We start from the raw sequence: 26,621 nt of genomic DNA on the forward strand, positions 1-26,621 counted from the left end.
ATACATAAACATTTCTGTGTAGTCTCAATTATTTGGACATGACTTTTTTCAACTTAGCCTTTCTCCAAGCATCTCCACTAGAGGAAAAAACAAATGTTTAAACTTCTTATTCTATTTGTAGGATAAAATGTCATGTCAAACAATTTGAAAATATCTAGTCATTTTAACTGGAATTTGTTTTTGTCAAAAAAAAAATCCCTAGACCCAGTAATTGTTTTGACAAGATACGGGAAAATTTCACTAAAGTTAATGCACATGCCTGTGGTGATGTGAGATTGGGTTGTCACTTCCTTTCCTTAGAAGTCTGAAAGCAGCATGGAAGCAAGCCTGGGACTAAATGAACATACTCCTAAGGCACTTAGGTGCACACCTGGCACCTGGTTGGTAAATGCTCAGTAAATGTTAGCACTACTTAACAATGAACATCAGTGCCTTCTTTGATCAACAGTCAGACACTCAACCATGAAAACAGCTCTTTTCCACTTTAATCCAACATTTAAAAAGCTATCTAGACTAATGTTAAGGCCCACAATAGAGGCCCCAAGAGTACAGAAAACATCAGACTCCTACAACTCAGTGTTTATTTCTGCTATTAGGGCTTTTTCCAGCAGTAGTTCCCCACTGTTTCCACCATCGTGGAGACAGAAATCGTCCTAAAAAACACATGACCAGAACCTGGGGTACAGTGGTACACCACCATTTGTTTCCTGGTTAAGAATCCAGTTCAGCCAGCTGTGGCCTTTATTGAAACCTTTTCCCGCTACCCCAGTCTAGGGTTTGCCTTGGTATCTTGTCCACAAATTTGTAGCTGACCTACCACTTTTTCACCTACTCTAGCACTCAGCTCCCATCTCTGTTGTAAGAAAGCAACCGCAGACATGACATTCTGCACACAACCAGGCCAGGCGACCTTCACTGAAATGTGCTAATTTTAAGCCATAACATACATAATTCTTACTGAAGCATTACTTATACAAGGATTTCATTCATCTATGAAGACGCTGCATTTTTTTGAATTTTGAACATAACCAATCTAAATTTCCTTTATTTAAATATAAAATTCTATAAAACAGGTCACTGAACTAAAAAATCACATTTTTTCATATGTCAGTTCATGGCCACACACAGTACAAGTCTTGCGGTACATGTCATCTTCTAGGTTTTCTTCTGGTCCATACTCATGTTGATGAACAATCGTCTCCCTTTTCCACACGCTGCTTCTTACTGCTCGCCGCAATTCTGAGAAAAAAAAATTAAAAGTCATCTTTTCAGTGGTGCTATTCAGCTGAATCCAAAAATGCAAATCCATCAAGCTTTCGGCAATGTACGTGTGTGTGTCTATGTGTATTTAAACCATATATAGTTTACCTTAATTTTATAACAAAGTTGATTATACAAACTTGGCAAACTTACTTTCTTACCTCACTAGTTTGGCCTGTGAATCAAGTTTTCACTGGAGCAGTGTGAAACAAGAGATTCAGAAATGGTTATGTGGGTTGGTGGTATGCAAAACGGAACCATATTCAGAAGTGAGTTGAGTAACAAAATAGGACACATTCAGGTATGTTTGACTTCAGATAACAGAATGCCATAGTAGGAAAATGAGTCAGCTGAAATAAGAAAAAGTATTTTTAAGTTCTTGTCAGGAGCTACGTCAATAAGCATCAAGTCAAGCTTTGCAAGAAAACTAGAAAGTAGAGAACTCTACCACTATGCTGGTATGTTTTCATCTTAGAAAAACTGCTTGTGCAATAAGACCTCAAGTCTATTGAAGTTCTTATAAGAGGGCTAAAAATAAGAATCACAGAATATTGAGAGCTGGAAAGAACCACAGAGTTTTGATTTTATTTTGCAGGTTGGGAAACTAAGCAAAGATAACTGTGAAGCCAGGACACTGGTCATATTCTAATGTTTGGAGCATTTTCTGCTACTTCCTGTCAAAATCATTTTACAAAGAAAATTATATTGGGTTCTTTGAAAGCAACCAAGTAAATCATATTTTAATAAAAAGCAACACTTTACATTTCTGTTCTCACCAGTTACCACACAGTTCATCATTGTCTTTGACAGTGGCATTACCTAAGGGAGAGTATAATAGCTGTCTTGTATAATCTCAGCTATAAAAATCAACATACACCAAGTAATCACATATTTTCCCTAATCCATTTTAGATCTATAAGTAGTATCAAAATACTACTTGAATCTTATTTTCAGCTTTTATGTCATGAGGATGAAAACACAGGGCTATGTGTAAGGCAGTGTTCTTACCACTTTAAATACATTTAATCCTCACAACCCTTTAAGCTAAGTAGAATTATTCCAATTTTACAGATGAGAAAACCAAGGCACAGAGAAGTTATAAGTTGCCCAAGGTTGTATAGTTGATGGATACTTCTAGCATGAAAAGTACTTTGACATTATTTCAGTGCACATACCTCTAGAAGAAAAAAATGTTCATCCAAACTCTTCATTTCTTTCAGTATCCTCTCATATTCTGAAGACCTTGGTTTTTCTAGATACAGATCTGGAATGCCCTCCTTCCTTTAAATTTTACCTTAGGATATCTTCTAAATAAAAAATCATATGTTAACCGGAACTCCACAGATGCCCCCTGGTTTCAGATAATGTAAGGAAGATGTTGCCTACTTGAATTCTAATACCTGCTTTTCAACTTGGTTCTCATGTAAGACATCTGGCCACCTTATCCCACTGAAAATCCTACAAAATTTTGCTGTGGCGCAATCATGCTAAACTAACTTTTCTGCCTAATTTGAATATTATGTGTACTTAAAAAGAGGTACAAAGAAAACTTTTCTGAAAAAAAAAAAAAAAAACTTATAGTAAAACTCTTTCTAGCCATAATTGAACCTAAGGTTTTACACTGACTTTGACTTTTTCTCCCCACTCTTCAGCTAGTGTGTCAGGCTTAATGGTAAGAATAAAGCCACATCTTTAATTTATTTACTAGACATTCCTGGAAAAACTTGTGCCAGGAAGGAAGTATTTTGGGCCAGGTGCAATGGCTCATGCCTGTAATCCCAGCACTTTGGGAGGATTATCTGAGCCCGGGAGTTCAAGACCAGCCTGGGCAACATAGTGAAACCCCCATCTCTTTAAAAAAAAAAAAAATTTAAAAATTTTAAAAAAATGTTTTTAATTAGCTAGCCATGGTGGCATATGCCTGTAGTCCCAGCTACTTGGGAGGCTGAGGTGGGAGGATCACTTAAGCCAAGGAGTTTGAGCCTACAGTGAGCCGTGATTGCAGCACTGCACTCCAGCCTAGGTGACAGAGCGAGACCCTGTCTCAAAGGGAAAAACAACAGAATATAAGGAAGTATTTTAAAATAGATAGGTCTGGAGTTTTTTTCACCCTTCTTTCCCTTTCTGAACAATCCAGTCCTATGGAGCAAGTAAGCATCCGCAGCAGGGTGAGAGAGCCCAAGAAAAAGAGGGCTCCCTCCAGAAGAGGAGGCAGCAACAGTAATGGGAATTAGTCACACACAGGGCTTCGATCAAGTCACTATGTTAAGGATCATGGGAGCCACCAGGTTTCTCATCATCCAAAAAGCCCGTATAAGTAAAACTAAAATGAACCATGAAATTTTAGAACTGGATGTATCAGTGTGTAAACTCAAGGTTTACATACATTTATAGACAGAGACATAGAAATACAGGTACGCATGTGTTGTGCTAGAAAGCAGGAGTGCTCAAGAAATGATGACATAAGGCCGGGCATGGTGGCTCACACCTATAATCCTAGCACTTTGGGAGGCCAAGGCAGGTGGATCAACTTGAGGTCAGGAGTTTGAGACCACCTTGGCTAGTATGGTGAAACCCCCATCTCTACTGAAAACACAAAAATTAGCTGGACATGGTGGCACAGGCCTGTAATCTCAGCTACTTGGGAGGCTGAGACAGGAGAATCACATGAACCCGGGAGGTGAAGGTTGCAGTGAGCTGAGATTGTGCCACTGCACTCTAGCCAGGGTGACAGAGCGAGACTAGGTCTCAAAAGTAAACAAGTAAATAAAAATAAAAAAGGAAATGACATGTCAAAAGATACAAAAGCTAGTCACTAGGCCAAATCAGACCATTTGAGCAACAAAGTAAGGACAGAAAGAACCAAAGTCACTGGAGAAAAACAGAAATTAATGAATTCATACCAATAAGTAAATGGGGCAAAGGATGTTACAGAATGCTGACTGCCAACTGCTTAAATGCAGAAGGAATGCTGGAATTAGAAGACAATTCTTATAACCATCATACTAAAGACTGGTTCTAGCAAGAACCATCAATGGATGGATATTAAATCTAGGGGGATACAATTTCTTTTTGCTTATCAAATCAAAAATCAGAATTACCACTGAGGGCTGACAGACATCAGTGCCTCCAGATATGAGGCCCTGAGAAAAGCACATCACTTACATATTGTCCCTGGCCTGAAATGCATACCCTACATCCAGCTAGCAGGACACACCAGAAACTGCCCCAAGTGAGAAGCATGTTTTGAAAGGCAGGGCAGGGGAAGCAGACTTTTCTTCAAAAATGTCAATGTCATAAAAAAATAAGAGCTGTGTAAATATCCCAGAAAAGTTTAGAAAGACTTGGGACCTAAAGCCAATACCCAATCCCAGACTGGATTCTGTTCTAGAAAGGAATCACTAAAAAGAATATTAGATCGGCCAGGCGCGGTGGCTCAAGCCTGTAATCCCAGCACTTTGGGAGGCCGAGATGGGTGGGTCACGAGGTCAGAAGATCGAGACCATCCTGGCTAACGTGGTGAAACCCTGTCTCTACTAAGTAATACAAAAAACTAGCCGGGCGAGGTGGCGGGCGCCTGTAGTATGAATGGCATAAACCTGGGAGGCGGAGCTTTCAGTGAGCTGAAATCCGGCCACTGCACTCCAGCCCGGGCGACAGACAAGACTCCGTCTCAGGAAAAAAAAAAAAAAAAAAAGAATATTAGATCAACTAACAAAACTAGAATATGGAGGGCAGATTAGACATAAATACTAAATCAATGTTAAATTTACTCAAGTTAACAATATACTTTGGTTGTGTAACAAAACATAATCCCTATTAGGAAATATACACTGTAATATTTATGGGTAAAGGGTGGTAATGTATACAACTTAGTCTTAAATGGTTCAGAAAAAAAAAATACTGTATGTGTATAGAAAGAGCATGCAAATGATGCAAATAGCATAAAGTGTTAACAGTAGGTAATCTGGATAAAGGATATATGAGTGGCCCTTTGTATTATTATCCTTGCAAGTTTTTATAAGTTTGAAATTATTTCCACACAAAATAGTTTAAAAAGACAGGAGCTAGTTTGAAGGGGATTCTACTGGACAAATTTTGGACAATTTCAGCACCAAAATGAATCATGACCGGAATGGACTATAATACATTGACTTCAGAATAAGAAACAATGAGTCCAGCTGATGCTTTAAAAAAAAAAAAAAAAGTTTTTAAAAGGAGAAAAGCTCCTCTTTCCAAAAGCCAAATAACAATTACAGAAAGTGACAGAAATAGAAAATCACCATTTATATCCACCACAATAATAACTAAAGTAAGACTCAGCCCTGTGTACTAAATAAAACCACTAAGGAAAGGTAAGGAATGAGATATTCACACAGTATTAGAATTCTCACTAATTACAAAGGATAAAGGGTACCTTTACAATGGACAAACGTGGCAGACACCACCTTAACTAAGCAGTCAAACTACCACTCCCTTAAAAGAGCTGGTACCATGTGTCTACTGATAAATGCTCAAACACATCAGCTTGAAAGTATTCCCACCAAAAACATTCGACCTGAGTCTAACTGTGAGGAAACAAGCAGCTAATAAATCTGAATGGAGGGACACACTGAATAGCAGCTGGCCTGGGCACTGCAAAATGTCAATGTCGTGAAAGACAAAAAAGGCTGAGAGACTAGTTTAAAAGCAAATATCACTATGCATCATCCTTGAATAGCACCTGGATCCAACAAAAAGCTGTCAAGGACACCAAAATAACTGGGGAATATTAAATTATACACAAGACAGCAGCATTATATTAATGCTAAATTTCTTGAGTATGATCATTGTTCTTTCGCTATGTAGAAGAACACCATTGTTTTTTGTTTTGTTTTTTGTTTTTTTGAGACAAGAGTTTCACTCTTGTTGCCCAGGCTGGAGTGCAATGGCGCAATCTCAGCTCACTGCAACCTCCACTTCCCGGGTTCAAGCAATTCTCTTGCCTCAGCCTTCTGAGTAGCTGGGACTACAGGTGCCCACTACCATGCCCAGCTAAGTTTTGTATTTTTAGTAGAGACAAGGTTTCACCATGTTGGTCAGGCTGGTCTCAAACCCCTAGCCTCAGGTGATCTGTCCGCCTCGGCCTCCCAAAGTGTTGGGATTACAGGCGTGAGCCATTGCTCCCAGCCGAATGCCACTGTTTTGAGGAAAAACATGCTGAAGTATTTGTAAGAATCACAAGTTCTGCAAGTAACTTAAATGGCTTGGCAAAATATGTGTGTGGAAGAAAAAGTAAATATGGCAAATGTCAACATCAGGTAAATAAAAAAAATTAAGATTAATACTTTTTTCACATTACTTCATTTAACAACTTAAAACTTAGGAAAGCAGAAATCAACTACCTACTGCTGAGAATGGGAAGGAGGTAGTTGTAAAAACAAGATAAGGCTTTAGAAGAGTGAAAGAAGGTCTGTAGGTCTGAAATTGACTTTGGGGAAGCCGAGGAAACCTGGCATGGGTGCAGGTCCTACGCAGTGCTGAAGGCCTAATTGAAGCTGGAGACAAAATAGTGGTTTACCATGTGCCAGCCTCCTAGTTCCACTGGCCTAGAATTTCACAATGCTGGAAGCTATTAACTAAAGGACTGCCTCTTGTGGAAATTTATAGCAATTTTCATGGTAACCAGTCTTGTTACTGATATATTCAGGGACTGCTTATACTTTTTACACAAAACAATTTTCTCCTAAATCCTTTTTTAAATGAAAATGTTATTTTATACCAATCTAAAACTTGTATTCAGTTTAACATCTTTTTTGCAAAAGAGGTGGTCTGTATTCAAGGAAACCCAATGCTGCTTCTGAGGTCAACTTATAAGACAACTAACTGAGACAGACAAGATACTACTAAATGCTTCATGGTAGGGCAGGAAGTATTGACTCATGGTGCCCCCTGTTAACAGGAGGAAAAAAAAATTACAAGGAAAAGACACAAAGATAATATGATGCTTTGGTCTTATTTAGTCCTCCATAAACTGAAGCAGAGTAACAGAGAACTGAGTCTCCCAAACTCTCTTGAGAGATGACTCCAAAGATTCATAATTATAACCACAGACCCACAATGTAAAATGTCCACAAACTTGGGCCTCCATAGGAGATTTCTTACCTACCTCTTTTGGGAGGAAAGTACATAGTAATAAATAATGAAAATGAATTTATTTTCCTTTTTTTAGAAGGGTAACCTCTACCAGTACTGAATAAGAGAAAGCTGGTATAACTAAAGAAAAGCCTTATCTCTACCTTACTTATAGAGTAGACATGCAAACCCAAAAAGTTCTGTACATTTGAACCAGGTGAACGTTCCCATCTAATATTAAGGCCAGTGCATCCTGAAGTTTTGAAATCAAAACTGATATCTGTAATCTATAACTGATTACTGTAATGTGTAACGGTCCTTTCACACGCCTTAAGATGCCTGTTCACTACTTCATCCTTCAAGGCTCTCCTTGCTCCTGGAAAAGAGGAAGGACTGCTGGAGGGCACTGAAATGGCCAAATTCAAAAGAACTCTTTCCAAATACTCTCAATCGGTCCTTTGAATATTTTGACACAGAGTTTTGATACCAGTTAAAAAACTGAACAGCAGTTTCTGCCTTCTTGTATCTAAAATCCGTTAACAATTTGAATTCACTAACAAGAAAACACTTTGTCTTTCACCCTATTTTTATATATCTATATAGATATAGATCTATATAGATATATACACACCTTACACTATTTAAACTATAAAATTATTTTTGGTAGTAAGATCAATTCTCAAATTGCTAAAGTAGAAGATCATATTCTCAAAGCAGGTAAATATAATCTCTTACCTTCCCATAAAGAAGTAAACTGTGTCAGCTTCTTTGCGGATCAAAATCAGAAGACCAAGAGGAACCAGGTTCCAATTTCTTTTCAACTAAAATACTTTTAGACTTGGTTTTATTCCTCTCTGTTCTGAGCCTCTGAGAAAACTGTACAGTAAGCTCCTTGTGTCTACTCTCTACAGTGTCTACTCCAATCTCAGCCCTTTGTGGCCTATTCAGGAAGGCGGGAACAACCTCTAAAGTAAATCAACAAGAAGCCATAATTAAAGAAGGCATCACACTGACCTCTCTGAACATTAAACACCAGAAGACAGTGGAGTAATGTTACAGAACTTAGGTATTCATATGCACAAAAGCAGAAAAACATTGCTATTTGCAGAGACTTGGAAAATATATGACTCATGTAACCACTTTGGAAAATTTCCTCAAAGACATGCTTCATTCAAGTAAGAAGCGAACTGGAAAAGAAACCAGACCCAAGAGGTCTAACTCTATGAAAAACTTCAGGGCAAGTTCAAACTCTTCAAAATGAGGACAACTGACAGTAGCTTATCTGGTGATTAACAGCAGCAATTTAATGTAATGAGAAAAAAAGCCAATTACATTAAAGTTTATATTTCTTTAAAAAGTAATACCAAGACGGGCGGATCAGGAGGTCAGGAGATCGGGACCATCTTGGCTAACATGGTGAAACTCCGTCTCTACTAAAAAATACAAAAAACTAGGTGGGCGAGGTGGCGGGCGCCTGTAGTCCCAGCTACTTGGGAGGGTGAGGCAGGAGAATGGCGTGAACCCGGGAGGTGGAGCTTGCAGTGAGCTGAGATCCTGCCACTGCACTCCAGCCTGGGCAACAGAGCGAGACTCCGTCTCAGAAAAAAAAAAAAAAAAAAAAAAAAGTAATACCAATGGAAACTAAATCTTTTTGAAGAGTTCTGTTCATACTAATAATATATATGCCACATAGAATTTTTATTAAAAAAGCATGTGATGAAATGGATGCCATCGTCTTTCATTCTGTTTGTCAAATTACAGGAATTTGTTACCATTAGATGACACCGTGACCAAACTACAGAATTAGTATCTAAGAAAGTACAGACAGCCCTCGTTTCAAAAAATATTTCATCACCTTGCAGATACAGGTTTTTAATTAATACTTATTATTTTATCCATATATTATTATCTGCACCAAAATACCACCTGGAAATGGTTTAAGGAGGCAGCAGACAGGTAAGAGTTGAGGTGATTTCAGGTAGCTGGAGTTAAAAAATCCTAGGCTAGTATATAACTAATCTATAACTCTGTCCTCTCTTTCACACCTCTTAAAATGCCTTTTCACTACTTTATCTTTCAAGATTCTCCTTGCTACTGGAACAGAGGAAGGACTGGTGTAAAGCATTGAAAAGATTAAAGGGCCAAATTCATAAGAACCCTTTCCAAATCCTCTCAATACAGCAGTGGCTAATTCTGGGGAGTTCTTTAATGAAATGTTCTTAGGTGACACAACTTATTACAGGAAGCCTCTCTACAAAGCCATGAATGTGTGCCTTACCTTGTGATTCAGGAACTGCTAAGTAACTATATAAAAAGATGTGTATACGGATGTTGATCATGGAGTTGCTGGCTTAACTTCGTGTCAAATAGTGCTTCCATTTTTATTTTTAAAAAATTTTAAGGATCTTAGGATAGAAAAGAACAGGAAGAGCAAAAATTAAAACGTTGCTGATGATTGTCTCTGAGTAGGAAAATCATGTGATAAGAGCTCTTTGTAATTCTCTAACTTTTCCGCACTGTAATTGAATTACACTTGTAATGACAAAGGAAAAACAAATTCTCACAATGAGAAGGATTACAATAACGTGTTCCTCACAACAAGGAAGGCTTACGTTCAATTTTTGATTTTGCTTTTTTGTTTTTAAGACATCTGATCTTATCTTATTCATTCTCCAAAACCACTTATTAATCCAATCCAAACCACTCCAAAGCCAATTATGAAAAACAAAAGCAAAATTATATGGATAGGGCATTCATTTTCAATGAATTAATTTAGTATATATATAAAACTCAATATATACATAAAGTATGTGTTATCTCTACACAGTGTACACTACAATGGGCCTCTGCAAAAAATCACTGCATGAAGAACATGGATGTTTCCTTTTTTAAGGCTCTTTCAGGGATTCTGTGATAGAGCAGAAAGTGACCACTGTGCTCCCGCAGCACCGCTCGCTCATCACTATCATGGTACCTAGCACACCTGCACGATTTTAAGTTTCTCTCCTGACAAATTCTGACTCCAGAATTTATGTTAGCACAGTGCCTGGCACATAGTTGACACTTAGTAAACACTGGATGCATTGATGGATGGATGGATGAAAATTTCAGACAGACAGACTTAACAGACATACATACCTGGATGGATAACAGGGACAAATTAATGCAGAGATAGATGGACAAGGGAATGCATGCAAACACAGATGCATGGATAGAGAAATGACCACTTCACGGAGACTTTCAGTCAAAAAAGCCTGCTTCCAGTCCCAACTCTGCCAATAACTATCTATGTAACAAGTCACTCCACCTTTCTGGGTCTTTTGGTCATATATAAAATAAAAGTTCCTTCTAGCTGCTGAATTAGATGACTAAGACTTAGGGCATGGCTTTTCATTTTAAGCAATTAGAGGAGATTGTTGGTGGGCGTGTTTTTTATAACACTACTGATTATACTTAAGATTTAATTGATGCCAAATCCTTGACCAGTGATAGCACTCCTGATCCTCACACTGTTCCTATATAAAAACACGATTCACTTTAAGATGATGATGTAAATGCTTTTCAGAAATGTCGTATCGTGAGGTTTGAGCTGAGTGCCTTGAAGACCAACATACTGAGGCAAACTTTAAGTCATTTTTTTCAACCTCTGAAAAACACATTCCAATCTATTGGCAACATTAAACAGGAAGAATCTAGCTAAAGGCTTTTTGCAAAATGGTAAAACACAATCCTTCACGATATAAAATGTGGCCATCTACCTTTTACTTTTTTATCAAATTTCTTCTGTTTCATTTTTTCTCGGTTTTCCTGTCGGACTTCCTTTGCTTCTTCTAATGCTTCTTGACTACCCCAAACTTCAAGAGACCTCTTCACAATCTACAACACAAAATCCATATTTAAGTAAGTTGTGATTCGGACTTGCAAAATATTATAAAGTTATAACTGTCAAATCCACAGGTACCAAAGAGTATCTAACTCAAGTATAAATTTATAAATACTTATGAGAAATGTAAAGGTTCTAAATATTAATGATCAGAAACAACTCTAATAAAACATCTATCCAAACCTATGCAACTGTCAGTAAACATATGCTGAATTAGATTATAAAGAGAAAAGTTGTCCTCTGACTGTATCGTCACAGGAATCAAAAGTACATGTGGTCAGTGAGTTTGATCAACTGTGGCGGGCTCACCAAAGAAACAGTTTGTTGACAGATTAGCCACATCAGACCTAAATATGAGGTCATCTCCAAAAAATCTCCAACCGCAGGAAATTACCAATTACTACTACTCATCTCCTTCAAGATCAGTAATTGTTTCTATCGACTTGACTTCTGATCTGCAGGATATATATATTTTTTTAATTTTGGTACCAAAATGATGTAAAAAGTCTTCATTCTACTTTTAAAACTTTACATTATATACCTTTACTCTTTAAGAGAATTTACCACTAAGGATTATGCTCAGGATACCTCTCACAATATGTTAAAGGACCATAATATTAATCAGTGTAGCCAAACTCAAATTTCTTACATATTCAAGTGATATACTTGTTTTTCATATATTCTGGGACATCACGTTTTCCACAATTTAACATCCCTGAAAATGCTGCATCACCAGTGCACTTAATGGTACTTTAACAACTCTGAGTCAAAAAGTGATGAAAAACTGGACTTTGAATGGAAAGTTTAGGAATACCATCATAAGTCTTCTGCACTTGCATTTTCCCTTTTATGTATGTAAAAGTTGTGATATATGACAAAAAACTATAATAAAGTCTACTGGTGCTATTTCACCAAGTATAAAATAAAAGCATCAAGTGATAAGAAAGCGTATGTTGATTTAATTAGCGGCATTTAAAAATATTTAATGGTACATAAAACAATAGTGAATTTTCTAATCAACAGACTCTTATATTAGTATTTAATGAAATTCAGTACATGTTTTGTTTTACAATACTGTGCTCTAAAGCAATGCCTCCCAATATTTTAAGCTAACAGCACAAAAAGAATATTACAATATTCGTACCACTCTGAGGTAGATACAAGAGACTGCTTGTGACTCAAAGAAACTGGCCTGGGCACTAGCAGTCCTAGCCACTAAGTGGATCACCATCTTGGCACGCCTGTAACCCATCTGCAGCAAGTGGAGCTGAGAAGACCTGCTCTGAGATTACAGAGCTATATGGACACTCGCTAGCATTCCAGATGGGTAGAGTTAGATTTTAGGTATTTATGAAATTCCTGAAATTTTTCTTTTTTTTTAATATTTCTTTTTTGGTGGGAGATGGAGGTGAAAGAGGGTAAGGAAATGGGGCCTGACTCCCATTCCAACCTTTTTTAGTTTCCAAATTGTACTCTTAACATCACCCAATGGCAACATGTTTGTTTCAAAGTGCCATATTAGAAGCAAAATGAGGTCAGACATGATGGCTCATGCCTGTAATCCCATCATTTTGGGAGGCCAAAGCAGGAGGATCACTTGAGCCCTGGAGTTCGTGACCAGCCTGGGCAATATGGCAAAACCCCATCTCTACAAAAAATACAAAAAACTAGCCAGGTGCTACTCAGAAGGCTAAGATGGAAGGATTACCTGAGCCCAGGAAGTCAAGGCTGCAGTGAACCATGATCTCACCACTGCACTCTAGCCTGAGTGACAGAGTGAGACCTTATCGTATAAGACAAAAAAAAACAAAAGCAAAATGAGAAAACATGTTATTAAATGTCATTATACATGACTGTGATGCATATGCAAAACTAGAGAAAAGAGTTTTTTCACACTCTGTAAGCAAAAACCAAGCTGATTATGACTAGTTTGTTATTGAGACTTTACCAGAGTTAAATATAATAAACACAACTTATTAGAGACCTGTAACTTTAAGTAGAGTTTCATATCACCCCATTGTGAATGATGTGGATTCTTCTTCACAATAAATTTAAGAGGTGGCTCTCTTTTTTCTAAATCACAGTCTTTCAGAAGATATTCTTGTTTTGCCTCTGTTTTGGTTATAAGCTTATGTTTATCATCAGCATCTCTGAAAACAGATTAAGTCCATTATATAAATTAGTTATTTTAAATAAACTAAGTTTGCAAATGGCCCAGCAACTTAGGGGCACACACAGCAAAAAGGACATATAAAATACTTTTTCCTGCAACTCTCATGGTTAAATTAGCAACATAAGAATTCTAAGGAAAAATACTTTATCTTTTACTTATTCTGATAAGTTATATTATCTAGAGAAAAAACATTCCTAGCAAAGGGAACAGCAAGGGCAAAGGCTCTAGGGCATGGGTGTATTTTGCAAAGAGAGCTTACAGCAAGAGGACCAGTGTAACTAGAAGACCTGCAGTAAGCGATGGTGAGGAGTGGTGGGAGATACAGTCAGAGACAGTCAGGGCCTTGCAAGCAATGGTGAAGACAATGGTTAGAAACCACTAGAAAGTTTTGAGCAAAATACAATATGAAAAGGAGACCCTAGGGGTACAAAAGGGGTAGTGGGGGAGAGACCAGTTAGAACACTACGGCAGTGGTCCAGGCAAGAGCTGATGGTGGCCTAGACTAAGGCAGCAGTGGGAGAGGATGAGATGCCGATGGATTCAGGATATGGTTTGAACCTAAAGCCAAACGGGTTTGGAATTAATGCACACAGGAGAGTGGAGACATAGCCAGTGAATGAAGCTGGCTTTACTGAAATGGTAGACACTAAAGAGCAGGTACAGGTCAGGGAGGGGAGAAATCAAAGGTTCAATGAGAGGATTCTATCACAAACACATAAAAGTTAAAACTGGGAAGAGCTGTATGAAAGCTAAATAATTCAGAAGTATAAACTAACATCAGACATGTAGACTACATGGTACTAAAACTATCATCTTTGACGATGTTGAAAAAGAATGGAGGCCTGTGTTCCTGATTATGACTAAACATAAAAGCGTAATGTTTCCAGACTTTTCAAGGTGTTGGCAAGACTGCATTCCTTTCTGGAGGCACTAGGTAAGAATCCATCTCCTTGCCTTTTCTAGCTTCTAGAGGCCACCTGCATTCCTTAACTCATGACCCCCTCCTTCCACTTTCACAGCCAGTGATGATGGCTTCTCACATTGCACCACTCACTTCTTCATTAATCGCATGTCCCTCTGACTCTCAGCTTTCCTCTTCCACTTCTAAGAAAGCTCGCGTGCTTGTATTCAGTCTACCTAGATAGCCCAGGATAATCTCCCCATCTCAAGGTCTTTAACCTTAATCATATCTGCAAAGTCCCTTTGCTATGGTAAGGTAATATATTCACAACTTTCTTTAAACCAGTACAATAGTTGCTTCCATTTTCTCTTGGAAATAAAATTCTATGTAGTGTTTCAGTTCCCAAAAGCTATACTGGCCTTTAAGGAGAATGATGACAATACTGTGGACCTTCACCACTGTGTCGGTGGGAAATGAGTTTGTAGTTCCAGCTGTGGTGCCGGAACATTCCCAGCCATATATCTGATCATGAGACCAGGGACCACACCTCCCTCTCTATCTACCCAGGACTCCGCTCAGCAACAAGCCAATCACGATGGCTCCCAGTGTCTGCAGCAGGGACTCTAAAAGGTCGAGTCCTTCAGGCATGTGAGGAGTTGATTGAGGGCTGTAGGGACAAACTAAGCACAGGGAGCAGGTAAGAGGTCCAACTAAGATTCCAAGATAGTACCTTCAAAGTGCAAAAGATACCAGCACAGCATCTGGCTGAGTCAACAGTAGCGAGAGGAGAACCATGTGAAGTGAGAAAGGTTATTCTGCATGATATAAAAAAAGGATAAAGTCTAGAAGAAAAAGAATGGAAGAATATGGTTTTTCCTCATCTCTTCTCTTTATGAGGGTAGCAAAACATGAATGAAAAAGGTATTCTGAGCTACAGTCCTCTCACTGAAGGCCCCAGTCCTCTGACCAAGATGTAACACACCCTGGAATAATTAAGAAATAGAGGGATCATTAGGGCTGGGTGAAGAGAAGGGTTAGGAGCCTGCTACTGAGAGATGTTAAAAAACAAAAACAAAAAACTCAGGCCAGCAGAAAAAGAAAAGGAAATTTCTATGGCAGAACCATCCTTCCTATTTTATGGGGTATATCATAAGCTTTAATAGTCACAGATTTACTGTATTTGGCAAAATAGAAACCATAGAAATTTTAGGAAATGCCCAAAATAAAAATCATAATTACTAAGAAAATATCAAATCCAAACAGATATAACTTGTTTTGCCCTAAACCTACCCATAAACATTAGCAATTAAGAACAACATCTAAAATAAGTACCTGCAGTTATCACAAGTTGGCAAATCAAAGTGGTTCATAAGATAAGAATCCATAAATTCTTTCCCACATTCTTCACATATTACATAATCAAATTCCATAACAGGTCCTAAGAAAAGGAAAATGAACTCTTTAAGTTTCCTTTTTTATGACTAGAACAATATATTTTCCTCTATTTTATTAGCTTATCCACATGTATGTTATGCCTCACATAAATACATTTAAGTAAAAGACAAAATAAGACCTTGATTATGTTTATCTAAAAAAAAAAAATTAAAGAGGAAAGAAGAAAAGGAAGTAACATAAAGAAAAAAAACCTAGCAATTCCACAAGTATTTCTGAATCCCAGCCATGTGCAAGGTACCTGTATTAGTGCTACATTGCAGCTATAAGAAACTATCACAGACTAAGTGACTTAACACACATTTATTATCACACAGATCTCTAGTTTATTCTGACATGGGTCTCAGTAGGCTAAAATCAAGGTGTTGGCAGGGCTGTGTTCCTTTCTGGAGGCTCTAGGCAAGAATCCATCTCCTTGCCTTTTCCAGCTTCTACAGGCTGCCTGCATTCCTTGACTCATGACCTCTTCCTCCATCTTCACAGTCAGCAATGGTGGCTTCTCACATGGCATCACTCACTTCTTCCATAATCACATGTCCCTCTGACTCTCAGCTTTCCTCTTCTACTTTTTTGTAGAAAAGGAGTCTTGCTCTGCCGCTCAGGCTGGAGTGCAGTGGCACGATCTCGGCTCAGTGCAACCTCCGCCTCTCAGGTTCAAGCGATTCTCCTGCCTTAGCCTCCCAAGTAGCTGGGATTACAGGAGCACGCCACCATGCCCAGATAATTTTTGTTTTGTTTTAGTTTTGTTTTGTTTTTTGAGATGGAATCTCGCTCCATTGCCCAGGCTATAGTACAGTGGCATGATCTTGGCTCACTGCAACTTCCACTTCCTGGGTTCAGGCAATTCTCCTGCCTCAGCCTCCCAAGTAGCTGGGATTACAGGCACGCACCACCACACCTGGTTAATTTTTGTATTTTTAGTAGAGATGGAGTTTCACCATGTTGGCCAGGCTAGTCTCGATTTCCTGACCTTGTGATCCACCCACTTCAGCCTCCCAAAGTGCTGGGATTACAGGCGTGAGCCACTGCACCTGGCTCTAATTTTTGTATTTTTAGTAGAGACAGAGTTTCACCATGTTGCCCAGGTTGGTCTCAAACTCTTGATCTCAGGTGATCCATCTACCCTGGCCTCCCAAAGTGCTGGGATTATAGGCGTGAGCCACTGTGCCCGGCCCCTCTTCCACTTTTAAGGAAACTTGTGTGCTTACATTGGGTCTACCTGGATAACCCAGGATATTCTCCCCATCTCAAGGTCTTTAACCTTACTCATATCTGCAAAGTCCTTTTTGCTATGATAAAGATAATATATTCATAGGTTCCAGGATGATTAAGGCATGGACATCTTTGGGGGCCATTATTTTGCCTACCACAGCACCGCTGAAAGTACAAAACAGATTAGTCCCAGAGTGGTAGGGTGAAAAGGGATCTGCTTACAGACAGGGCACCAACATTACACAGGAAAGAGCAATAAACAGCATGGTAACAGAAGAAAGACAACAACAGCATTCACTTCCAAATGGAAAAATTTTTTTCTCCCTCCATTCTACCCCCTACCAACAAAGCAAAAAGCTTCTTTATCTGTCTCACCTTCTGGATTATAAACTCCTTGAGAGGAGAGTCTGTATTCAGCCATGTATCCTCAACTCCCAGCACAGAAAAACCACTCTAGGTAAGGCAAAGCTAGATTATTTAAGGACTTCAAATGCCTAACTATGAAACTTAATCCTGTAAGAACTGTTTCTCCCAGCAAGTCTTTAAATTTTACTAGTAAGGCTGGGCACAGTGGCTCACACCTATAATCCCAGCACTTTGGGAGGCCAAAGTGGGTGGATCACTTGAGTCCAGGAGTTCGAGACCAGCCTGGTAAACATGGCAAAGCCCTGTCTCTACAAAAAAATACAAAAATTAGCCAGCTGTCAATTAGCTGGGCGTGGTAGCAGGCACCTGTAATCCCAGCTACTCTGGAGGCTGAGGCAGGAGAATCGCTTGTGCCCAGGAGGTGTAGGTTGCAGCAAGCCAAGATTGTGCCACTGCACTCCAGCCTGGGCAATAAGAGTGAAACTCCGTCTCAAAAACAAAAACAAAAAAATTAGCCAGGCATGGTGGTGTGTGCCTGCAGTCCCAGCTACTTGGGAGGCTGAGGTAAGAGAATCACTTGAACACAAGCGGTAGAGGTTGCAGTAAGCCAAGATCACGCCACTGCATTCCAGGCTGGGGACAGAGCAAGACTCTTTCCATATATATATATATATATATACACACACACACACACACACACACACCTACATACATACATATACACACACACACACACATATATACACATATATATGTAAATAAATACATTTTACTAAGAAGTCTTTAGGCTGAATGCTCCAACTCTCAGAGCTGCCACAATTTCCAATGAGAAGAAAGAGGAGTTGTCAACTGGGCACAGTGGCTCACGCCTGTAATCCCAGCACTTTGGGGGGCCGAGGAGAGTGGATCACCTGAGACTGGGTGCTTGAGATCAGCCTGACCAACATGGAGAAACCCCGTCTCTACTAAAAATACAAAATTAGCGGGGCCTGGTGGTGCATGCCTATAATCCCAGCTACTCGGGAGGCTGAGGCAGGAGAATCGCTTGAACCCAGGAGGTGGAGGTCACAGTGAGCCGAGATCGCACCACTGCACTCCAGCCTGGGCAACAAGAGTGAAACTCCATCTCAAAGAAGAAAAAAAAAAAAGAAAAGGAGAATTGTCATTATGTCATTAATTAACTGTTTGTTTCAAAATATTCCTATCACTGCCTTCCCTTACCTCCTTCGTTATAACACACTAATCTCCAAACTTTAAGAAAACAAACAAACAAAAAAATCATGCTTTTTTTGTAGAATATTAGAGGAGCATATCCATAGACAAAAGGAAAACTAAAAATTTTGGAACAAGGCTAGTGATAGCCAAAGTGGTATATTTGAAAAATTTACCAGGATGCGTTAGAATGAAGAGAAAGTGTGATAGAAATACCAATTAGGAAGCTATTACATAGCATTATTAATTAAAACATTTAAAATGTGCAGTTTTCTAATTTAAAACATTCTTTATAATGGGAATTCCTAAATAAACACAATGATAATTTTCAAATTGTCACTCCCTTTTACATTTACCACTCAGAAACTGGCAGTCTACCATAAGCAAGAGTTGTGTAATTATTTCATTATATATTACAATGTCACAATAATGGAAATAAAGTACACAGTAAAATGTAATGTGCTTGAATCATCCTGAAACCATCCCCAGCCACCCCTCAACCCCACCCCAGGTTTTGTCTTCCACAAAACCAGTCCCTGATGCAAATAAAAACAACTATTTTAATCCTTCAAGTCTCAGCTTCTGCAAACAACAGTATAGACACACACAGATTAGAGCAGGGCAACCACCTACATTGATGAATGCACAACACTTCTGTAGCTGCAACTAAAGACTGGAATAGGTTTTTGGTTTTTAAAAATCTGTTATATTGCACTGTTGGCTGCTAAACTTATGAAAAAATAAAGTGTTTCTATCTTTCTCCCAAAGACTGTGAAAGTACCCTCACTGTGAAGATATGTATACACATAAGTGATTTACCAAAGCACTAATCTTAGATCATAGTTATATCCTTCTTTGTATGCTGGTCTACCTTATACTTTGTAAGCTGCTTTCTTTCTCCACAGTTATCTCCTGGATGCTGGCGCCTCATTTCAGCCTATCAAGATAATTCTGAGTATTTATTCTACCAATCAATATGCTGACTAACCCTGCCTATTATAAAACAACAGACAGCATCAACCCCTAAGTACATCAGCCACAAGTTAAATAATCATTTCCATATGCATGGCTGTTTCTTTGATGTTTTTTTAATCTACTAGCAAAACTGCCAAACTTTATCACTTTTATAAAGATAATGTACTCACTAATTAAAGTAATTGCGGCATTATTTAGCATCAGTTTGCATAGAATTAAGCATGTTACTCAAAATAACCAATCTAGATACTTATTTTTGAAAAACTCACTTTACCTGGTTGATGAACAACTTTTCCAATTTTATGTTCTTCTTCTTCTTCCTCTTCTAAAATGAAGCCTCCTCCTGTGTCAATTATCTTTGGGGCTGCTTTTACATTAGCCATGCCTACAAAAGTAAAAGCAGTCAACAATTGAAGTAGGTAAGCCCGTATGTTACCTTGTTCACAAAGAGAAAATTCCTTTGAATTCAATATATCTCACACAACACAAGGATGTCCACAATCACCACTTCTATTCAACATTATACTGAAGGCCCCAGCTAGTCCAACAGAGCAAGAAAACCAAAAAGGCATAAAGGATGAAAAGAAAGAAGTAAAACAGCACCTATTCACAGATGATGTAATTATGTGTGTAAAATATCCACAAGAATCTACAATTAAAATTAAGAAATAACAACCTAGAAAGAGATGTGTAAAACCTCTGCCCTGAAAACTACAAAACACTAAGAGAAATCAAAGAAGACTTAAATAAATGGAGAAATACACTGTGTATGGATTTTAAGCCTCCATATCATAAAAACATCAATTCTTCACAAATTTATCTAAAGATTCAAGGTGATCTCAGCCAGAACTCCAGCAGTGGGGTGTGTTGTGTTGTATGTGTATGTGTGTGTGTGTGCGCGCGCGCATTCTCCTGGAAATTTCCATTTCATATTTTGGGCCATGGTTGACTGTGGGTAACTAAAGCCACAGAAAGTAAAACCTTGGATAAGGGAGGACTAACGTATGCATATCTGACAAAGGACTCACATTCAGAATACATAATAAAATCCTCTAAGTCAGTAAAAGACAAATAACCCAACTTTTAAAAACAGGCAAAAGATCCAAATAGGCACTTAACAAATGAGGATATCCAAATGGCCAAAAAGCACATGAAAAGGTTCTCATTATCTCTAACCATTGGGAAAATACAAATTAAAACCATAATGAAGTATCATTAGACTCTCACCAGAATGTCTAAAATGAAAAAGACTGACAATACCAAGTGTGAGGATGTGGAGCAACAAGAACTGCCATACATTGCCGGTGAGACTGGAAACTGGTATAATCACTATTTGGCAATACCTACTAAAGCTGAACATAACTACACCTCTCCTATGACCCAGCAGTTCCATCTCCAGGCATATACACAAGATAAGTGAGTGTGTATGTCCACTAAAGCACATAAACAGGAATGTGTACAGAGGTTTCATTCCTAACAGCCCCAAAGTGGAAACAACCCAAATAGCCACCAAAAGGAAAACGGAAAAACTGCGGCATAATACAAAAGAATCTATACAACATCTAAATGCACAAACTACCAATGCATGCAACAAAATGCCTGAATCTCTCAGATACTATGTTGCGCAAAAAAAGGGCAGATACTGTACAGACTCAATGTACATCAATTTCGGAAAGAGGTAATACCAATCAAATGGTCAGAAGAGTATTACTTCTGAGAGTAGAGAGTGGACACCGACTAGGAAGGTGCAACAGGAAAACTTCTAAGGTTCTGGAAGTGTACATATCTTGATCACTATGGTGTTTACACAAGCATTCTCATAGGTAAAATTCAGATGAGTACATTTTACAGTATGTTACACCTCCATTTTTTAAAATAAGACAAATTTAGTATGTTTTATTCTGCTAAAGTCACTCCCCTTCTCTGGCCTCAATTTCTCCCTCTATTAAATGAAAGGATTAGATTATAAGCTTGTTTCCACTGTTAATAGCAATTCTCAGTATAACGCCTGTTCATTTCTCTGTATCCCTTCACTAGACTGAGTGCCTTTACCTGTATACTTCTGACAAACAGTAAACATTCCATGAGTACCAACAGGATGGATAGAAACGAATGAACCTACCAGAATATGTAATAAAAATAGCAAAGTAAATGAATGGAATGACAGTAAGCACAATGAGAAGTCAGAACAGGGAAGGCTGGAGTAGTCGAGCCCACGACTTCAGCAGGATCCTAAACAACGCTAACTCATGTCCAAAACAAAGCCCAATTTCTCTCTGCTGCTATGACTTGCTGTTTCCCCAGGACCTTAGCAACACTCTTCGTATTCTAAGCAAGTTTTTTCAGTCTCTTTCATGGCGTATGTCATGGCACACAGAGAAAAAGAAAACTGTATAGTACCTGGAAATAAAAGTATCACAAAGATAAAAAATCCCGGCACTTACCTAACGCTTGAAACATGGTGGGTAGTACTCAACGCTACAATACAGTTCAGTTCTTGGGGAACTGCCTAAGAAATCTTACAGAATGTTCATTCTACCTTGCTTTCCATGATAAAAAGTTTAATTTAATACCAGTTTTTGCTATTTTGTACCTTGTGTTCCACAGCCATGTAGTATAGATCTATGGAAACCTTTATGGAATCATGACTATGAATTAATCAGTGCAAATGAACTTTCTGTCCAACTCTAGCGTGCCTCAAGTTGAGAAAGGAATAAAAGGAAACCACTATAAAGCAGAAAGAATGAGACCAGTACCATCAAAAGTAGCTGGAATTTGCAGTTTCGGTGTTAGTACGAATATCAAGACATGCTGCCAGCTTCACACTCTTCTCACTCTCACTACATCTGGCTGATAAAAAAGAGTAATAGATAATACAGCTGTAAACTGTGCTCGACACAGGACAGTACAGAGCTCTAGGAACACATGTACTTCATGTTACAGAGGTCGTCCTGAAGAACTGCCTATCAACCAAACTATATTTCAAGTACCCTGGAAAAAATTATTAGTTGGCCCCAGTGGCAAATTCCATAAAAGAATAATCTGCAATGACAGATCAGTCCTTAATTTACTTCAATCAATAAACATGTTTTGAGTATCTAGCTTTTGCCAAGAAATCGTACAGGTCACATGTCCAAGAAACAGACTCATGGAATCTATGGATTAGAATCTTAAAGGTTTACTATCCAGTCCCTTCTTCTGATTGCTGAATCTCCTCTCCTCCACATAAGGGTTCTTCCAGTCCCTATTTGAGCACTTCTAGTAACGGGTAGCTCATGAGAAGCAATCCGTTAGACTTTTGGCAACGCCAATTGCTGAAAGTTCTCCCTAACAAACACCAAGATCTGCCTCTTCCACCAACTAGTTCTAGGTATATAGGCTAGAATCAAGAACTAGTCTAACTCCTCTTTCTGGGACAGCTGAGGCCCTGACACCTGGCAGTGGCTGGCACCTCCCAGCCAGGGCGGCTGCAGCCCTAAACGAAAAATCGAAGCTGAGCAGCCCAGGTGCAGCAAAGAAGGCCCGGGGCCCAGGAGGCCCAGGTGCGACCGCGAAACGCTCTGTGGTCGTGGACAGGACGCTCTGACAAGGCGGCTGGGCGGATTCCCTCTACGACTGGGGAAGAATCTGCGCACAGACGCCAGCGGAGTTGCCGCGACCCCCGGGCCCCGGGACTCGGCTCGCACGAGCCAGTCTGGGGACCGGGGAGGCGGGGAGAGGGAAGGGGCAAGCGCGGCCGCGGCCCAAACCTCCAGTAGCCGCAGCCGCCGTCGCCGGGTAAGGCCGGGCAGCCAGCCGGGCCTGGCGCAGCATCAGTGCCCGCTGCCTCTTCCGCTCGACACTCGCCCGCACCGAGGCAGGCAGCTCCGCGGGTTGCTCTAAAGCCGCCGCCTCCGGCGAAGCCCCGTCGGCCGCCGCCATCTCCGACCTACTCAGAGGACCCAGCTCCCAGGCCCACGCACGCGCACTGCACGCCTAGGCAAGCCGACCGCCCGGCACAGCCTCTGCGTTCCCCGCACCCAGCGGCCTTTCGGAGTGAGAGCGCCTGCGCAGTTAAGGGGCTCGGCGTGGCCTGCAGGGGCGCTGGGCGGAGTCTGGGCATGCGCGGACACGGAGTACCCAGCTACCTACCTGCTCACTTGTCATCTGGGAGAAGAGTCCCTGCTGAGATCATATGTCAGGACCTGGTCACCTTTAAAATAGGTCTCGCTTGGTGATTCAGAGTATAGGCTTTGGAGTCAGGCCTGGGTTAAGTCTGAACTCTTGACAGTTAAAGTCTGTGTGACTTTGGGCAAGTTACTTAACCAGAGTTCAGTTTCTTCAGTAGTAAAATAAGGATAATTATGGAACCATTTACTGAGTCGCTGGGAAGATTAGATTGCCAGGACAATACCTGGCACGTAAAAGACCTCAAAAAAATGGTAACAGTGAGTAGTAGTAGTGCCAGTCATAGAGTCCAACAGATGATAGTTCTGATTTCATGTTGGATACATGGCCTAGAGACACAGCCTTAGACTTAAAATGAGAAGACCTGGGTCGAAACTCCCAGTTAACTTGCTGTGTGACCTCAGGCAAATGCAGCATTTGGTCCAGGGCTGATATGCATAAGGTTGGCTACCTTTTCCATGGAATATTCCTTCAGTGAGGATGAGCTGCTGCCAGATAGACAGTGGGTTTGGATCTGGGCCAAATATCCTGACTTCCCAAAAGTGTGGCTAGTGGAACAAAAGAAACATAGCAGGCTACCCCAAAAATGTATGCTTTCCCTTTGTTACAAATAATACTTAATTGAAACCAAAAAACATTGACTTCTAATTACTACATGTACCATTTAGGACTGGCTTTTAGAAAGACAACCTGACACACTGATATTTCCCACTAATATTCAATGGTTAACGTTTCAGAAACACAATTCAGTAGTTCTAGTTTATCGGTCATACTTACATAAAGCTGCAAACCCTTGTATAAAGCAGTTACATGCTGAAATCTTCTGGTTGAATTGGAGATAGAAATCTCAAGCCATCCGCATCTCCCTTCCCCTCAGATCTTTCTTTCTCCCTATCCATCGATCTTTCCCAGGTGAAAATATTTCAAATTCCATAACACCAAAAGCACAAGCAGCAAAAGAAAAAAAAACTGGACTTCATTAAAATTAAAAACTAGGCTGGGCACAGTGGTTCACACCTGTATTCTCAACACTTTGGGAGGCCAAGGCAGGAGAATCACTTGTCATGAGTTCAAGACAAGCTGAGGCAACATCGTGAGACCCCATCACTATTAAAAAAAAATAATAGTTGGTAAGTGCAGTGGCTCATGTCTGTAATCCCAGCACTTTGGGAGGCCAGTGCAGGAGGACTGCTTGAGCCCAGGAGTTCAAGACCAACCTGGGCAATGTAACAAGAACCCATCTCAGGAGGTCAAGGCTGCAGTGAGCTGTGATGGCACCACTACCCTCCAGCCTGGGCAACATAGTAACATCCTGTCTCAAAAAAAAAAATTAAAGTCATCGGCAAAGCCTCAGTCCTGTTCTCTCACTCTCCTCCCTGGACAGCATGAGCTTCACCACTCGCTCCACCTTCTCCACCAACTACCAGTCCCTGGGCTCTGTCCAGGCGCCCCGCTACAGTGCCTGGCTGGTCAGCAGCAAAGCCACTGTCTATGCAGGCGCAGGGGGCTCTGGTTCCCGGATCTCCGTGTCCCGCTCCACCAGCTTCCTGAGTGGCATGGGTTCCGAGGGCCTGGCCACGGGAGTGGTCGGGGTCTGGCAAGAATGGGGGGCATTCAGAACAAGAAGGAGACAATGCAAAGCCTGAACAACTGCCTGGCCTCCTACCTGGACAGAGTGAGGAGCCTGAAGACCAAGAACCAGAAGCTGGAGAGCAAAATCTGGGAGCACCTGTCGAAGAAGGGACCCCAAGTCAGAGACTGGAGCCATTACTTCAAGACCATTGAGGGCCTGAGGGCTCAGATCTTCACAAATACTGTGGACAATGCCTGTATTGTTCTGCAAATTGACAATGCCGGTCTTGCTGCTGATGACTTTAGAGTCAAGTATGAGGCAGAGCTGGCCATGTGCCAGACTGTGAAGAGCCACAACCATGGGCTCCACAAGGTCACTGATGACAAATGTCACTCAGTTGCATCTGGAGATGGAGATCGAAGCTCTCAAGGAGGAGCTGCTCTTCATGAAGAAGAACCACGAAGAGGAAGTAAAAGGCCTACAAACCCAGATTGCCAACTCTGGGTTGACTGTGGAGGTAGATACCCCCAAATCTCAGGACCTCGACAAGATCATGGCAGACATCAGGCGTAATATGACGAGCTGGCTCGGAAGAACCAAGAGGAGCTGGACAAGTACTGGTCTCAGCAGATTGAGGAGAGCACCTCAGTGGTCACCACGCAGTCCACCGAGGTTGGAGCTGCTGGGATGATGCTCACAGAGCTGAGACATACAGTCCAGTCCTTGGAGATCAACATTTCCATGAGAAATCTGAAGGCCAGCTTGGAGAATAGCCTGAGGGAGGTGGAGGCCTGCTATGCCCTGCAGAGGGAGCAGCTCAATGGGATCCTGCTGCACCTGGAGTCAGAGCTGGCACAGACCTGGGCAGAGGGACAATGCCAGGCCCAAGAGTACAAGGCCCTGCTGAACATCAAGGTCAAGCTGGAGGCTGAGAGCACCGCCTACTGCTGCCTGCTGGAAGATGGCGAGGACTTCAATCTCGGTGATGCCCTGGATAGCAGCAACTCCATGCAAACCATCTGAAAGACCACCACAAGCTGGATAGTGGATGGCAAAGTGGTGTCTGACCAATGACACCAAAGTTCTGAGACATTAAGCCAACAGAAGTAGGATACCCTTTGGGGAGCAGGAGGCCAATAAAAAGTTCAGAGGTCAAAAAAAAAAATTAAAAACTTTTCTGCATCAAAGAACACTATGAAGAAAATGAGGGTAAAAAGCCCCACAGAATGGGAGAAAATATTTGCAAATCAGATACCCAATAAGGATCTAGTATCCAGAATTTATAACAAACACTTCCAGCTCAACAACAAAAAGAAAACCCAATTTAAAAATG

General features: G+C 40.4%; 1 protein-coding gene and 1 pseudogene across 8 annotated transcripts; one reads left to right on the forward strand and one right to left on the reverse strand.

Moving 5' to 3' along the window:
• Positions 1-562: 562 nt before the first annotated feature.
• Positions 563-23,573, reverse strand: XPA (XPA, DNA damage recognition and repair factor). 8 transcript variants are annotated; one of them, XR_005240400.2, is made up of 8 exons: positions 23,298-23,573; positions 19,823-19,933; positions 15,664-15,769; positions 13,242-13,407; positions 11,133-11,250; positions 9,653-9,779; positions 8,110-8,339; positions 563-7,750 (listed from the first exon to the last, which is right to left on the reverse strand). XR_005240400.2 is itself a non-coding variant. In XM_007968644.3 (6 exons), the coding sequence occupies exons 1-6, from the start codon at positions 23,467-23,469 to the stop codon at positions 1,091-1,093; spliced, it is 822 nt and encodes a 273-aa protein (XP_007966835.2). In that variant the 5' UTR covers positions 23,470-23,571; the 3' UTR covers positions 563-1,090. The 8 variants fall into 8 exon arrangements, 2 of the variants coding, with proteins under 2 accessions (XP_007966835.2, XP_072877896.1); XR_012094840.1 differs by having other exon boundaries at positions 1,028-1,610; positions 2,436-7,750; positions 8,110-9,779; XR_012094839.1 differs by having other exon boundaries at positions 1,028-1,239; positions 1,422-7,750; positions 8,110-9,779.
• A 318-nt stretch (positions 23,574-23,891) lies between these two features.
• LOC103219157 (keratin, type I cytoskeletal 18 pseudogene) lies at positions 23,892-25,979 on the forward strand (annotated as a pseudogene).
• Positions 25,980-26,621: the final 642 nt, after the last annotated feature.

Source organism: Chlorocebus sabaeus, chromosome 12 (genome assembly GCF_047675955.1).
Source record: "Chlorocebus sabaeus isolate Y175 chromosome 12, mChlSab1.0.hap1, whole genome shotgun sequence".
NCBI lineage: Eukaryota > Metazoa > Chordata > Mammalia > Primates > Cercopithecidae > Chlorocebus > Chlorocebus sabaeus.

Bases quoted from the DNA above. Each gene is read 5' to 3' on its own strand.
- XPA (XM_007968644.3), bottom strand. From the start codon at position 23,469: ATGGCGGCGGCCGACGGGGCTTCGCCGGAGGCGGCGGCTTTAGAGCAA. The intron at 15,770-19,822 runs GTAAAGTGAGTT...TCCTTTTCTTAG, and splicing joins AAAAGTTGTTCATCAACCAG to GACCTGTTATGGAATTTGAT. The intron at 13,408-15,663 runs GTACTTATTTTA...ATCTGTTTTCAG, and splicing joins CCAACTTGTGATAACTGCAG to AGATGCTGATGATAAACATA.